Raw genomic sequence first — 15821 nt, forward strand, 5'->3', positions numbered from 1 at the left:
CTAAATGGGATTAAAAACAGAATAAAATGTTTTTATCTTTTATCTTTTTATCACAGTAACATTATTTGTTTTAACACTAGAAAAAGTTGTTTGACTTTCTTGATCTTTAAATAATTAGAAAAAAACGCTTCATAAAAAAAAAGAGAGGTCAAATAAACCATTTATTTATTTACAATGATGGTATTCTATCAATAGTACACAGTCAACTGCAGTGTTATACTTTTATCTAACTTTCCAATTAATGCAGCATCCTATGCCTGTACTAAAGCTGCCCATAGTTCATTTTTTTTTCTTTCCGCCAACAGAACAGATTTCTCCATCATCACAAATGAGGTGGATGGAGAAATGTGCCCTGCTGGGACACCGTATTCTGACAGCGCCACCTGTCACTGTCAGAATACACTAATTAACAGCTGAAGCTGATTGGCTGAAGCTGTTAATTGATGGAAAATGTTCCAACATGTCCCTTCTACAGAAGTTGATTAAACAAGACCTACCCCTGACAATGACCCCTTTCCCTCCCCTCCCTCCACCTATTATATAAATAAAGAGATTATTCTCCCACTCTACAAGACTTTGGTCCGGCCACATCTGGAGTATGCTGTCCAGTTCTGGGCACCGGTCCTCAGGAAGGATGTGCTGGAACTGGAGAGAGTCCAGAGAAGGGCAACAAAAATAATTAGGGGAATGGAGGACATCAGCTATGAGGAAAGACTACAAGCACTGAACCTATTCTCTCTGGAGAAGAGACGCTTGAGGGGGGATTTGATATCAATGTACAAATACTGTACTGGCGACCCTAGCATAAGGAACAAACTATTCAGAGAAAGGGAATACAATAAGACACGTGGCCACTCACTAAAACTAGAGGAAAAACGGTTTAACCTTAAATTACGTAAGGGGTTCTTCATTGTCAGAGCAGTAAGGATGTGGAATTCTCTTCCACAAGCAGTCGTATTAGCAGGGAGCATCAATAGTTTCAAAAAACTATTAGATGGGCACCTTAAAGACCACAACATTCAGGGGTATACAATGTACGGTTAACATCAAACACACACACATCATAGGTTGAACTGGATGGACTGATGTCTTTTTTCAACCTCACAAACTATGTAACTCAAACTATGTAACTATGTAACTACTATCACTATGGCCCTATTTGTTAATGTATACAATGGAAAGAATACACATTGATGCGGTTTCTGCATCACCCCTTCCCAAGTGTTTACTGAAGCAGTAAAGGCTGCCATACATGTCTTAAATTTCAACTAACTCACGCTGAATGAGCTACATTCAAACTGTGGGTGACCCCGTCAGCACCACCTGGCTTGACAAAAGCTGATTGTTCAAGGAACCAAGTGGAAAACTGTAAGCTAAACAGTGCCTGCATACATTCAGATGCAGGCTCTGTTCAGGTATTCTGACAGCCTCAGGTTCCAGCTGTCAGAATACAGAAGCTGACAGGGACGGTTCATCCATCCAAACTATTAGCACAGGCTGTGTGTGTGTATGGCCAATTTAAGACAAACTAATACCACACATTGACTGCCACATTACTGTATTTCATGTTGGTAAACTCTGACAGCAGCAGATACTGTACCAGGAGAGTTTTGTGGAGAAGACACTGGCGAGCCACGTGGAGACTGGCAATAGCTGGGATGTAGTAAGGCATGTGGTGGAATATATGACATTATTTCTTCTTCAAAAAGACTGCAGACAAGTAAACAAAGGATTATTAAAAAACATGAGAGATATTTGTTTGATGCTGTCCAAATGTAGATGTATTTTAGATATATATCTGCAGGGAAAGGATATAAAACATCGCTGTGCCTAACTTGATATTCACTTTCTGAAGCATAAACTTGTTAAGAATAATTGTTTAAAACACATACAAGAAAACATAAACTGCCTATTTCCCAAGAAAGTAAGTCTCCTTCCTTGAAGTGCAGTTCCCTCAGCACTGCAAGGGTTAAACGCTCATTCAGGTCCAGGAGAACAGGAGAAACAGTTTTACTTACCTGATTACCTGTGCTCTCTATGGAATATGTGCACTGCATTGTACTTGATAATGTCAGAGGACCTGCAACCACCAGAGCATAGGGGAGAACAGACTGTGGGAATGGGGGATAGGCTGCTTTTTATAGCCACCTAGACCTAAACGAGCATATAACTCTTGCGGTGCAGCAGGCCTTAGCTTGCATAAGATAAGTGTGTACAGTAAGCTTTTGCAAAACTTTCAAGCAGCATTATTAAAGCCTTTCAATTACAATTTGGTTCCAGTATGAGGAGGTTAAACTCCTGATGGAAGTGCTGACTGCAACAAATGTAAAAGCTTGGTGTGCATACTGCTCTAAGAGCCGGTTCACACTACCACGACCAGAAAGTCGCCTCATAAGGGGCGACTTGTTAGCGTGACCTTCAGCGCGACTTCAGCACGACTTGTGAATTATTTTAAGCGACTTATATGATAGACGACTTTGTACGACTTTGTATTTGGCCAATCAGAATATGATGTGTTGTGACCTAATTCCCCTTTTCTGTTTTTTTTTTTACTCATTTCCTCATTGCCCACCAAAAAAAAGTTCTTAAAAATTGTCGTTTTTGATATAGAGCCAATTATTGAAAAAATTATATAAAAAAAAAAAAAAATTAGATTTCTTTGGATTTAGTGTCTGGGGGGGTCTAAAAAGTGTACCTGTGAAGTTTCAGCTCTGTAGCATGTCCAGAACCAGAAAAAAATGATCATTTTTCTTAGAATTTTTATTAGCGCAGGGATGCTCCTGTCACACCTGGGCGTTTTAGTTTTAGGCGCTTATTGGGCATTTTTTGGGCGTCTTTGGAGGCAGGCATGACATCTGAACTTCTGTATAGGGGTATACACACACACACACACACATATATATATATATATATATATATATATATATATATATATATATATATATACACATACACACATATAGATGTGAAAGGAGCGGAACCCTATCCCTGCGCTACTGAAATTATTTGCAGGGATGGTGTTACCCTCCTTTCACACCTATATGTGTGTATATTTATATATGTGTGTGTGTGTGTGTGTGTGTGTATATATACCCCTATATACAGAAGTTCAGATGTCCTGCCTGCCTCCAAAGAAGCCCAAAAAATGCCCAATAAACGCCTGAAACAAAAATGCCCAGGTGTGTTGTTTCAGGCGTTTATTGGGCATTTTTTGGGCGTCTTTGGAGGCAGGCATGACATCTGAACTTCTGTATAGGGGTATATATACACATATGTGTGTGTGTGTATATACCCCTACACAGAAGTTCAGATGTCATGCCTGCCTCCAAAGACGTCCACAAAAAAAGCCCAACAAACGCCTGAAACAAAAACGCCCAGGTGTGAAAGAAGCGGAGCCCCATCCCTGCTCTACTAATAATTCTAAGAAAAATTATCTTTTTCTTATGGCGGTCACCCTGACATGGATGAGTTCTGTCACCCTGGCATAAAAGGAGCGGAGCCCCATCCCTGCTCTACTAATAATTCTAAGAAAAATGATCTTTTTCTTATGGTGGTTACCCTGACATGGATGAGCTCTGTCACCCTGGAATAAAAGGAGCGGAGCCCCATCCCTGCTCTACTAATAATTCTAAGAAAAATGATCTTTTTCTTATGGCGGTCACCCTGACATGGATGAGTTCTGTCACCCTGGCATAGCAGTCAGAGTCAGTTCACCCTAAACTACCCTACGGTCACCCTGACACTTAACACTTTCCCTACAGAAACTCGATTATTGAATCTAACTATAGTGGTATATAGTGCCTGAACTACACTGCATATCCGTTTCCTCACACTAAGTGTCCACCAGTGCCACGTATCAGTGCAACGTATCAGTGCCACGAATCAGTGTCCACCAGTGCCACGTATCAGTGCCACAAATCAGTGTCCACCAGTGCCACGTATCAGTGCCACGTATCAGTGCCACAAATCAGTGTCCACCAGTGCCACGTATCAGTGCCACGAATCAGTGTCCACCAGTGCCACATATCAGTGCCATGTATCAGTGCCACAAATCAGTGTCAACCAGTGCCATGAATCAGTGTCAACCAGTGCCATGTATCAGTGTCCACCAGTGCCATGTATCAGTGTCCACCAGTGCCACTTATCTGTGTCCACCAGTGCCACTCACACAGACCAGGCAGAGATAATGGTATATAGGAACTGTAGGCATGGCTGCAATGTGGGGAATGCCTGGCTAATTTTCCTTCTTCTTCCTGCAAAGTCGGATCACAAGTCGCTTCAAATAAGATAAGGATCCGACTTGGAGGCGACTCCCATTGAAGTCTATTGGCACAAGTCGAATACAAGTCGCCTCAAAGTAGTACAGGACCCTTTTCTGAAGTCAGAGCGACTTCAGTAGTGCATATTAAGATGGCTCTCATTGATTTACATTGCATATATTATTTCAAGAGACTTGGGGCGACTTGAGGGCACACAAGTCGCCTGACAAGTTGCGGCAGTGTGAATGGAGACTTATACAACCTGATGCCTATCACTTCTGGACCGGAAGATTTTCCCCCTTAATGACCAGGCCATATTTTGCGATTCGGCACTGCGTTACTTTAACGGACAATTGCGCGGTCGTGCAACGCTGTACCCAAATCAAATTGATGTCCTTTTTTTCCACAAATAGAGCTTTTTTTTTTGGTGGTATTTGATCACCTCTGCGATTTTTATTTTTTGCGCTATAAACAAAAAAAGATCGCCAATTCTAAAAAAAAAAAAAACTATTTTTCACATTCTGCTATATAACATTCCCCCCCCAAAAAATGTAAAAATCAAAATTGTTTAACATTTTAGGCCAATTTGTTTTCTGCTACATATTTTTGGTAAAAAAATTGCAATAAGCGTATTTTGATTACTTTGCTCAAAAGTTATACCATCTACTAACTACGGGAAAGATTTATGTAATTTTTATTGTTTCTTTTTTTTTTTTAGTAGTAATGGCAGCGATCTGCGATTTTTTGCAGGACTGCTATATTGTGGCGGGCAATCAGACACTATCTGACACTTTTTTGGGAACCAGTGACACTAATACAGTGATCAGTGCTAAAAATATGAACTGTCACTGGACTAATGACACTGGCAGAGAAGGGGTTAACATCAGTGGCGATCAAAACAATTTGAAAAAATTTAATAAAAATATCCCATTGTTAGATGCTATAACTTTTGCGCAAACCAATCAATATACGCATATTTACCAAAAATATGTAGCAAAATATATATTGGCCTAAATTGATGAAGAAATTTGATTTTGTAAATTTATTTATTGGATGTGTTTTATAGCAGAAATGTTTTTTTTTTTGTTTATAGCGCAAAACATTAAGAGCCGGTTCACACTCGCCGTAGGTCGCCTGCCATAGAGAAGCTGTGGACCCGTTCTAATAGGAGCGACACAAGTCGCTCCGACTTAGAAAAAGGGTCCGGAGCTTCTTTGGGGCAACCCGGAGCGACCTGCATAGACTTCAATGTTATGAAGTCCGTGCCGGCCGCTCTGAGGTTGCGGTGCGAGCAGCGCACCGCGACTTGTGAGGTCGCCCCAGCAAGTCGGATCGCTCTAATGTGAACCGGCTCTCAAACCACAAATGTGACCAAATACCACTAAAAGAAAGCTCTATTTGTGGGGAAAAAAGGACATAAAATGTATTTAGGTACGGTGAAGCATGATTTTGAAGTTGTCAGGTAAATAACTGCAGTGCCGTATCGCAAAAAATGGCCTGGTCATAAATCTTCCGGAGCTGAAGTGGTTACCATTATCACTGAGAATGCCACCAAAACAGGAATAGAGGGGAAACCTTCCAATGGGGACACTAATCCTGGTGGCTTTGGCGATAACTATGGATTCCCTCAAGTTAGAAGGATTACCTCCCAATTCCTGTTTTGGCTATGGGACAGGAAGTGAAGGAAAATCCCCATAATAGGACACCAATAGCAAAAAAAAAAAACTGACCAAAAAAGCTTTGCCTTTAGTCTTACTTCAAGAGTTACTGTTGCATCTATGCTATATTAAACATTCAGTTGCTACATTCAATCTCCTTAAACCAGCATGACTTCTTACCTTAATAGAATAACAAGATCTGCATCACCAGAGAGGCGAACAAGTCCTGAGGGTCCTTCTGCCCGAATAAACTGTATCTTTTCCCTGTTTAAGAGTGAAATATTTAATTCATTATGACACAATGAATATTAATACAAGCTTTATCTAAAATATAGCCAGAGCATAAAAAAACTAATTATATTTCAAGCCAAAACTGTTTTTTTAAGTTCTAGATAGAGTAGGAAATCGCTAAAGCAAGTTGTGGAGATTTCCATTTACTTCCTGTCCAGGACACACTAAAGAAGTGAAAAGTAACCTTGATAAGGTAGGAGAAATTTCCTCTAAGGGCTCTTTCACATGGGCGTTCCGTATGTCCGTTTTTCATCCCATCCGTTTGCGGATGAAAAACTGACATAATGTATCTCTATGTAAATACGGATGTCATCAGATGATCATCCTCTGACATCCGTTTTTTGTCAGTTCAGTTCAGTTCAGTTTTTTTGAACGGAGGAGAACCCTATTTTTTCTTCCTTTCAAAAAACGGAACGGAAGCAAAAACGGATGTCAGTGGTGTCATCCGCAGACATCCGTATTTACATAGACATGCATTATGTCAGTTTTTCATCCGCAAACGGATGGGATGAAAAACGGACATACGGACCGGATGACACAAAAAAAAAAAAAAGGACCTGATCGGGCAAAAAAAAAAGGAATGCCCGTGTGAAAGAGCCCTTAGATAATTGTATTCAGTTCTACTTTAACTACTTGCTGGCCATCCTTTCAGCAAGTGGTTATACCAGGAGCATTACTTTACAGGGTCACTTCAAATGAAACATTTTGCTGTAGGAACGCTAATCATTAGCTAATTAAAAAAAGAAAAACTATAGCCCTCAGTACCTGAGAGAATGGTTTCGGCAGAGCTCATGCTGTCGTTCCTGGAGAATTTCAAAGATGTTAGGTTGACGCAAGAACGCTACAATTTTTTCATTGTAACCTAGAAATATGAAAATGCAAAAACAGAAAAGTAATTAACAATAGATCAATATGCATATATTATTTTCATATTGTTAGTGCTGTGTCCATTGTATTGTCATTATGTAGAGGCCACACAAGTGTTGGTTTTTGCATATTCTATTACAAGATACAGGTGATGGAAAAAAAAAAAAATTAAGATTAAGGTCAATGATATGATCAGCCAACACCTTAAGAGAAAATAGTTGTCATAGAATAGATGCAGAAACATCTTAGGCTATATTTAAAATCCAGAAAAGGTTTTGCTAAACACCAGTGTAACAGAAGGATCACATACAGGATTCCAGGAGATCAGAGCCAGAAAAAATACTTGCGAAAAACAAGTAGTTTCTTTTGTTGACTACCTAATAATAATGCTAGTTGCTGAGCTTTCATGCTGGTTCAATGGCTTCTGTTCTCTAAGTCCACGATGCTAAAAGGAGTTCTGGTTTCACAAGTTGAATTCTTGTTCTTATATAGTAAATGTGGGTTCTAATTCCTGTCAGGTTTTTTTCTTATTCAAACTAGAGAGAAAGTTCAGAAGAAAAAAAAACTGAGGTGCTGGACTTAGATTTGACTTTCTTCAAATACAGGTTGATAGTAGCTTATTACCTTGACTTCGGCCCATTGCTCAAACGCAATGTTGGAGCCATCTGACTTAAGAATACTGATTATGCAAGAAAAATAGAGTGCCAAAAGATCCGCTCAAAAGTCCATATATCTTTATACTTAAAGTAACAATAAGTAGAAAAGCCGTATCCAAAGCATTTTGGAGGTGAAGTCTCCATCAGCACATGGGCTTAGTAGCTAGTATTCCTACGTAGACTATAATACAATCTCCTGAAAGATGCTTTTTATCCAGGGAAAAATAAAAAAGGGCTCAATGGCATTGTCATCCCCTCCCAGGAGTATGTCTCCTCATATTCCTAGTGGCATGCCTCCAGCAAACAGTTTATAATGTTCGTTGTTTACCTGTTAAATTTGTTTTTGGCTTCACCTAGTGTTCAACGTGTGCAACATTTTAGGTGGTACTGATGGGCACTGATGGGTGGCATTGATGAGATGGCACTGGTCAGGACACACTAATGAGGCTGCACTGATAGGTAGCACTGAAGAGCAGTGATAGGCAACACTGATAAATGACACTGATGATGAGGCACTGATATGTGGCACTGGTGGGCACAGATGAGCAGCACTGATGGGCACTGATTAGCAGCACTGGTGGGCACTGAGGGGATCAATGTCCCTATAACAAAAGCCGGTTAACAGTTTTCTTCTTTTTTCCTCACTCTGTCAGTGTGAGGGAAAAAAAAGGCAAAAACAGGCTTCTGTTTACTTCCGTGATCAGCTGCCATTGCCTGACAGCTGATCGCGTGGTAAAGGCCCGCTGAGATTGGCACTTTACCCCAATCTGTGATCAGCCTAAGCCCAAGGACTCGGCGATCACAGACCACGCCATCTGCGCACTACAGGGGGCGTGCAAGTAGCGCGAGCATGGAAGGAAGTCCATGGACCCCCTTCCGGCATTTAAAGCCCGTGCTGTAGCCGTCTTTTGGCTATAGCGAGGGCGGGAAGGGAGTTAATGAACATATTTATTTGTGTTCTGACCTGTAAGGTGGAAACAGCTGCAAAGCCCATCCTTCACGTTAGCTCATGTCTACAGGACATACTTCTGTCCTTTCTCAGTGGCAGCATCGTTGGTAAGAACTGGATCTACTTGTACCTAGTGTCTACCACAAACTTCAGTAACAGAAGATATTACTGTTATATTTATTGTATTGTGTTCACTTCACCCTGTTCATTTCAATAAAGCCTCAGAGATTGTGAACACTGTCTGGTTTATTAAAGAATAGGAAGGTTTAACTGCATGTCGAGCTCACACAGGATAACATGTAGCAAGGACAGAACAACTCGTTTAGATGACATAGATATATACTTCTATGTACCTTTAACGTTTAATTTCTAGGCCTATGCAAATAACCACAGACCAAATAACTGACAATAAAGGACAGTTCATGAAAGAGTTAATCCAACTCTTCCTTCTGCTGATTTACATCAGCTCTTTGTCTGGCTGATCTGACCTTGATTAATGATTCTTGTAGCTAGCTGAATTAATTTTAGCTTAAGCCTACTACAGTAGTAAGTCAGGGATTTTTCACTCCTGTGCTTTTCAAAGACATCTAAATCACATCTACTGCCAGTAAAAACTGGATTTTTGACTTACTGTAAAATCCTTTTCTCTGAAGTTCATTGACAGATGCAGCTCCATATTCTTCTTAACCATTAGGTTATGCTGCCCCCTACAGGAGTAGGACAATAGGCAGGAAAAACACTTTACCACGCCTATGGGGCAGTCCCTGAAGGCATACACCCACTCACTCTGCTATAGGATTCAGTTTTGTTGCAAGCAGTGTCATAAGTTAAAAAAACCCCAACCCACTAAGAAATAGAGGGGCGGGTGCTACGTCTGTCAATAAACTTCAGAGAAAAGGATTTTACGGCAAATCAAAAATCCAGTTTTCTCTATCGTTCATTGACAGATGCAGCTCCATATTCTTCTTAACCATTGGGACTTTCCAAAGTAGTCCAAAGCTTTCCAAAGCTGACACCTGACCTTTAATAGTACCCAAGGCCAACCGCTGCTCAACCCCTCTTTGGAGGAAAGCCAATATCCTAGCCACTGAAAAGGAGCTTGGATGCACCTTAATCGATTCACACAATGAGATGTACGATTTCCAAGTACGACGATAAATCTTCCTGAAGGTAGATTTTCTAGCCTTCAACAGTGTAGGAATCAGTGTAGGAGTCAGAAAGACCCCTATCCTTCAATACCTGACTTTCAACAGCCATGCCGTTAAAGCCAGCGACTGTAAAGCAGGATGGAAGATCAGCCCTTGAGACAACAGATCTTCCCTGAGAGGAAGTCTCCAAGGAGCATCGGCGACCAAACTTACCAGATCTGCATACCCAGACTGGCAAGGCCAGTCTGGGGCCACCAGAATGACCGGAATCCCTTCCACCTCTATTTCAGCGGAGAAAATGCATAGATCAGCCGGTACTGACCCCAATGAGCCACCAATGCGTCTGTGGCGTTGGCCAGAGAATCCTGAGACCTGGCTACAAACCTCTGTACCTTCTCATTGAGGCGAGAAACTAACAAGTCTACATTGGGTGTCCCCCACCGGACATACAACAGGTAAAACACTTCCGGGTGCAGGGATCATTCCCCCTGACTTAACGACTCAAGTAATCCGCCTGCCAGTTCTCCACTCCAGGTATATGCACGGCGGAGAGGACTGAAACAACATTTTCTGCCCATATTAAGATCTCGGCCACCGTCTGGGCCGCCAAGACACTCTTGGTGCCCCCTTGATAATTGACATAAACCACGGCCGTGGCATTGTCTGATTGAATCCAAACTGGACAACCCTGCAGACAATTTGTCCAGTGACGCAAAGCTTTATCACTCCGAGTTCCAGGATATTGATCAGAAGTCTGGACCCTTTCAGAGTCCAGGTCCCCTGGACACAACGCTTTCCTAGAACCTCCTCGCGCCAGCCAGACAGGTTGGCATCCGTGGATACCATGGTCCAATACAATGGAAGAAAGAGCTTGCCCTGACGCAGGGCCACTTATGCCCACTTAGGGCACTTATTGCAGTTTGACTCAACCGAATCAGATTGTCCAAAGATTTGGGATTCTTGTTCCACTTGACAAGAAAACCCCTTTGCAGAGGTCTTGTGTGGAACTGAGCAAACGGAACCGTCCCTAAGGTGGACACCATCAGGTCTATTCATTCCCTTGAAACGCTGGTAGATGGGGGAACGCTCCTCTCACCTTCACACCACATAAACATCTTATTAATTTCACCAGACATCACCAGCATTTCACTAATAGAGACAGGTGTCTTGTTCCAGCATGGTGAGCTATATGTGTGACTCCTTGCAATCAAAAAGATCAACAATCCCAAAAGTGAAGTGACAGGTCTGTCCACACCGGTGATAATCAAATGCTCACTGGATCCCAACACCAACAGGATATGAAGATATATTGTGCTCACCAGAACTGTAGGACTCAGAGTGCCATATAGCACCTGGGTCAAACCAGCTTGTTAACCAATGGATGGCTGATCCAAAAAGGTAGACAGACCACGGATGGTGAAGTGAAGATGTTATAGCAGATATATATCGTCACATCAAAAAGGAGCTCCCAATCCGTCAGTTGGTCATAGATAAACCATAAAAAACAAGGGAGCGCAAATAGTGTAACACTGCTAAAATTTATTTATATATATAAAAAAAATTGCACTCACAAACATCCCGTGATAAAGAGCGTATAAAGATGCAAAGGTAGGCTGTCAGCAGCGTGGCCTTGAAGCGTTTCAGCATAAATGCTTTTATCAAAAGCTAGTACCTAATTAGCCTTGATAAAAGCATTTATGCTGAAACGCGTCAAGGCCATGCTGCTGACAGCCTACCTTTGCATCTTTATACGCTCTTTATCACGGGATGTTTGCAAGTGCAATTTTGTTTATTTATATATAAATAAGTTTTAGCAGTGTTACACTATTTGTGCTCCCTTGTTTTTTATGGTTTATCTATGACCATCTGACGGATTTTGATTTTATGTAAATAGAGATGTGCACATATGCGTCCTCGATATCGATAGAGGCCAAAAAGTCTCCTTGGTGTAGGAACGCCACTACCGTGCGAATGGACTCCATTCAAAACCTCTGTACCCACACAAAGCAATTCACAGCCTTGAGATCCAGAATTGGACGCACTTTCCATTCTTTCCTGGGAACAGTAAACAGGTTTAAATAAAACCCTTGAAAACTTTCCCGAGAGGGAACTGGCACAATCACCCTTTGCGACAGCAGATCTTGTACCGCCTCTCGTAGATCCCTTATCCGATCTGAAGTTAGGCGTAGATTGGACAGGAAGAATCTGTCGGACGGTCGGGTCCTGAATCCTTGATCTTGTATCAAATGCGCATGTGCAGTAAAAAAAAGGAATCATCCTCAAAACAGAGCACCCGAAGTGCGTGGACGCAGACCCAGTAGAGTCGCTATATGCTAAGCTCACCCTGAGAACATAACAAGCAGGGGAGGTCGCGGACCACAGTCTCGCAAGGAGACGCTGGCTAAAGTTCCACAAAAAGACCCCAATTAGACCTAAGGGTCGCCCACTATAAATGACATAAAAGGACATAGCCCCCTATAAAGGGGAAGAGGGGGCCAGCCGTGATGCAGACGTGCAGGCAGAATACTCTCACACAACAATGCCCCCAAGGTGTCCCCCGGTTCAAGGGGGGTGCCAGGCAGTCCATATGTCCACCCCCCTGAGGGGGTCCATCCGCTGCTGTATCACAACAGTCAGCAGCTCAAACAGCCTGGTCAACAGCTCAGTCAGCAGCTTTGACAGCCAGCCGCGAGAAGGCCGCAAAGCCGCTTCCTAAATTTGGGGCCTGATTTGGTCGGGAGTCCACCGTCAGCTCTGTCAGCTTGATCAGCAGCTCGGTTAGGAGCTCGGACAGCCTGGCCAGTCACCCCGACAGCTTGGTCAGTCACTCAGAAAGCCAGCTCTGTCAGACGCAAGCTGAGGCCTCAATTTTTGGCCCGATCTGGCCGCGTGAGGCATCTGCCGGTCAGCTTGGTCGAGCATTTAATCTCAATCAGCTTGGTCAGGCACCTCATCTCAGTCAGCTCTGTTCAGGTACCCGGACAGCCCAGAGTAGGCCGCAAAGCCGCGGACTAAACTTTTGGCCCGACCCAGATACGTGAGGCACAGACCCGCAAATTAAGAAACATCCGCTCCCCCCCAAGCCTATAACCACCAAAGGACATCCCTGTCCCAGTCACTAACCAAGACCCCCGTAAGCAATCCAGATAGCCCGGTCAGCAACAACCGCATCCACCCCCACTTACTGGAGCAAGTGGCAAAACCAGCTCCTACCTAACCCGGGAGGGAGGAGGGGGCATGGGGGTAGGTTGGGGCTAAAAGACCACCGTGACTGTTAGAGGGGCTGGAGGAAATGTAAGGGAACCCGGGGGTCCAACCATCCCAAGGAGGGGCCAAAATCCAGCCCGAGACTGCAAGCGCTATGGGGGGACACTTCTCACCATACCAACAACAATCGAGTGGGCGCCACTCCGGACAGACTACCTCTCCACTCGGGGTGAGGGTGAAGACGACCAAGGGGCATGCTGCGACTCAGGCCAAACTAGGTCGTGTGCGTCCCAGAAAGGTGTTTCACTCGCGGGTCAGCCCACGTCCATTGGGGCTCTGTCATGGCGAGGACTAGTGCTGGGCTATAACCTGCACATGCTCGCTGGCCGGACTAGGAGACCTTAAGGTTCTAGAATATCCAGTCCGAAACCCAGTCCAGCTGTTGATTGCAGTTCTCTCAAGAACATAACTAGCTAAAAAATTTAAATTTTAACAAAGGTTCCCTTTGAAATAAAAAAAAAGCTAAGACCGAAGTCCCAGCCGGGAACCAGGTTCTACTCCTAAACTAGGCAGAAACAAACTGAATCCTTTAGCAGAGTGAGTGGGTGTATGCCTCCAAGGACTGCCCCATAGGCATGGTAAAGTTTTTTTCCTGCCTAGTGTCCTACATCTGTAGGGGGCTGCATAACCCAATGGTTAAGAAGAATATGGAGCTGTGTCTGTCAATGAACGATAGAGAAATGATCTTTTCTAGTTCTACAGACTACCTCCTGGCAGTTTATTTTTCTCCTCCCTTTCGGAGGATGTATCCATGTGCCCTGATTCCATTAGTGCCAACCAGTGAAAGGCACTGTTAAGCTGGAACACGATGCCAAATCAAACAAGCATTTATTTATTTATTTTTTCGTAGAAGCCCAACTACGCTTTCAAAATAGGAAGCAACAAAAACTGCTCCGTCAAGTATTACACACAAGATAATCTAAGACTCACTGTCCACAAAAATTATTATTGGAATCCACTGTTCTCATAGATTATCAGAACTTACTCTTCTCTTCACTCCTAGGCAGGTGACTGCAGAACTGCTCACATATGCATAATAAAGCAGTATTAAACACTGCTTGCTCACTTGTACCTTAGGAACAAGGAACATCTCCTAAGCGTGCACGGTTTAGCTGGTTTTTACTACTTCTGTAGCCAGTGACATCACTGGCGCATGCACACTGTGCTCTTAAGGGACGGAATGCTATTCATTCAGAGCACTGTGCTGCGTTTGTGGTCATGACATCATCGGGGCTTGGCCATTTAAAATGGCCAGAGCGTGCTAACCAGGAAAGGAAGACCGAATGAAGATGTAAGCCCTGTCAGTGGTGACAGCTCGCCGCTGGGGGCCTTCGCTTTAGGGTCAGTCTGACATAATGTGCTTTTCTACCGCTTTATTGCTAGCCCTCCCTTCACAGGCTAATTACTTGGGGAGAAGACAACAGTATGCACAGATCTGGCACTGCATGATACAACTCCCTGCAAGGTAATAAACGCTGCACATAGACACAACTTATTCTATAATTCTATTCCTTTTCATACACATACAGGGCATAAAAACACCTACAAAATATACTAGATGATAGAAAAGCTATTTTTCTAAACATCTTTTATTACATGTTGAAAAAAGTAAAGTTATGCACTTGGGGGCTAAGAATATGCATGAATCATACATACTAGGCGGAGTAGAACTGGGGGAATCCATAGTGGAGACGGATCTGGGTGTTCTGGTAGATCAAAAGCTTAATAATAGCATGCAATGCCAAGCTGCGGTTACCAAAGCAAGCAAAGTTAGAGGCATGGACTCCAGAGATTTAATTTTGCCCCTGTACAAATCATTAGTAAGACCTCATCTGGAATATGCAGTTCCGTTTTGGGCACCAGTTCTTAAAAAGGATATCGGGAACTGGAGAAAGTGCAACCAAACTGATAAGAGGCATGGAGGAGCTCAGCTATGAGAAAAGATTAGAGGAACTGAATTTATTCTCTCTTGAGAAGAGGAGATTAAAGGGGGATATGATCAACATGTATAAATACATAAGGGGTCCATATAGTGAACTTGGTGTTGAGTTGTTCACTTTAAGGTCAACACAGAGGACAGGAGGGCACGCTTTAAGTCTAGAGGAAAACAGATTTCATCTCCAAATGCGGAAAGGTTTCTTCACCTTAAGAGCTGTGAAAATGTTGAATAGACTCCCTCCAGAGGTGGTTCTGGCTAGCTGGTTGTACTTAATATAAGTGGGTACTAATATTTATAGGTAAAGTTGATCCACCGAATATCAGATTGCCTCTTGGGGGATCAGGAAGGAATTTTTTCCCCTGCTGTAGCAAATTGGATCATGCTTGGCTGGGGTTTTTTCGCCTTCCTCTGGATCAACTGCGGGTATAGGATTGTGTATATGGGATTATATGGTTGGGTTTTCATTACTGTTTTTTGTTTTTTTTTTTAACCTGACTAACTATGTAACTATGTAACATGAATGCAATACATACCAACTGGCATCATATCCGGGTAGTGACTTCTAGTGACTGTATTAAAGGTACTAGAAGGCCTTGGTAAAACTGGGGGCCCTGAATGTCGTGCATCTTCTCCAACCTGTAACAGAAGCAATGGACAATATAAATACCATGCTATGTGTGCATTTTCTTATATAAACATAAATACAAGAATATTCCTAATCTTCAAGAATTTTTAGTTATCATTTCCGGCAAAACACAAATAAGTTTTCTTGACCTATTTGTCCATT

At 42.8% G+C, this 15821-nt stretch overlaps 1 protein-coding gene across 5 annotated transcripts in view; it reads right to left on the reverse strand.

The window, feature by feature from the left end:
- The window catches only part of HECW2 (HECT, C2 and WW domain containing E3 ubiquitin protein ligase 2), a 421352-nt gene that overhangs the window by 38543 nt on the left and 366988 nt on the right, over positions 1-15821 (reverse strand). For all 5 annotated transcript variants that reach the window (XM_082262150.1, XM_082262151.1, XM_082262148.1 and 2 more), the window contains 4 exons: positions 15568-15670; positions 6974-7070; positions 6098-6181; positions 1601-1710 (listed from right to left, as the gene is read on the reverse strand). In XM_082262150.1, coding sequence (XP_082118276.1) covers positions 1601-1710; positions 6098-6181; positions 6974-7070; positions 15568-15670 — 394 coding nt within the window. The remainder of the gene's footprint in view (positions 1-1600; positions 1711-6097; positions 6182-6973; positions 7071-15567; positions 15671-15821) is intronic.

Source organism: Pelophylax lessonae, assembly GCF_965119305.1.
Source record: "Pelophylax lessonae genome assembly, chromosome: 6".
Lineage (NCBI taxonomy): Eukaryota > Metazoa > Chordata > Amphibia > Anura > Ranidae > Pelophylax > Pelophylax lessonae.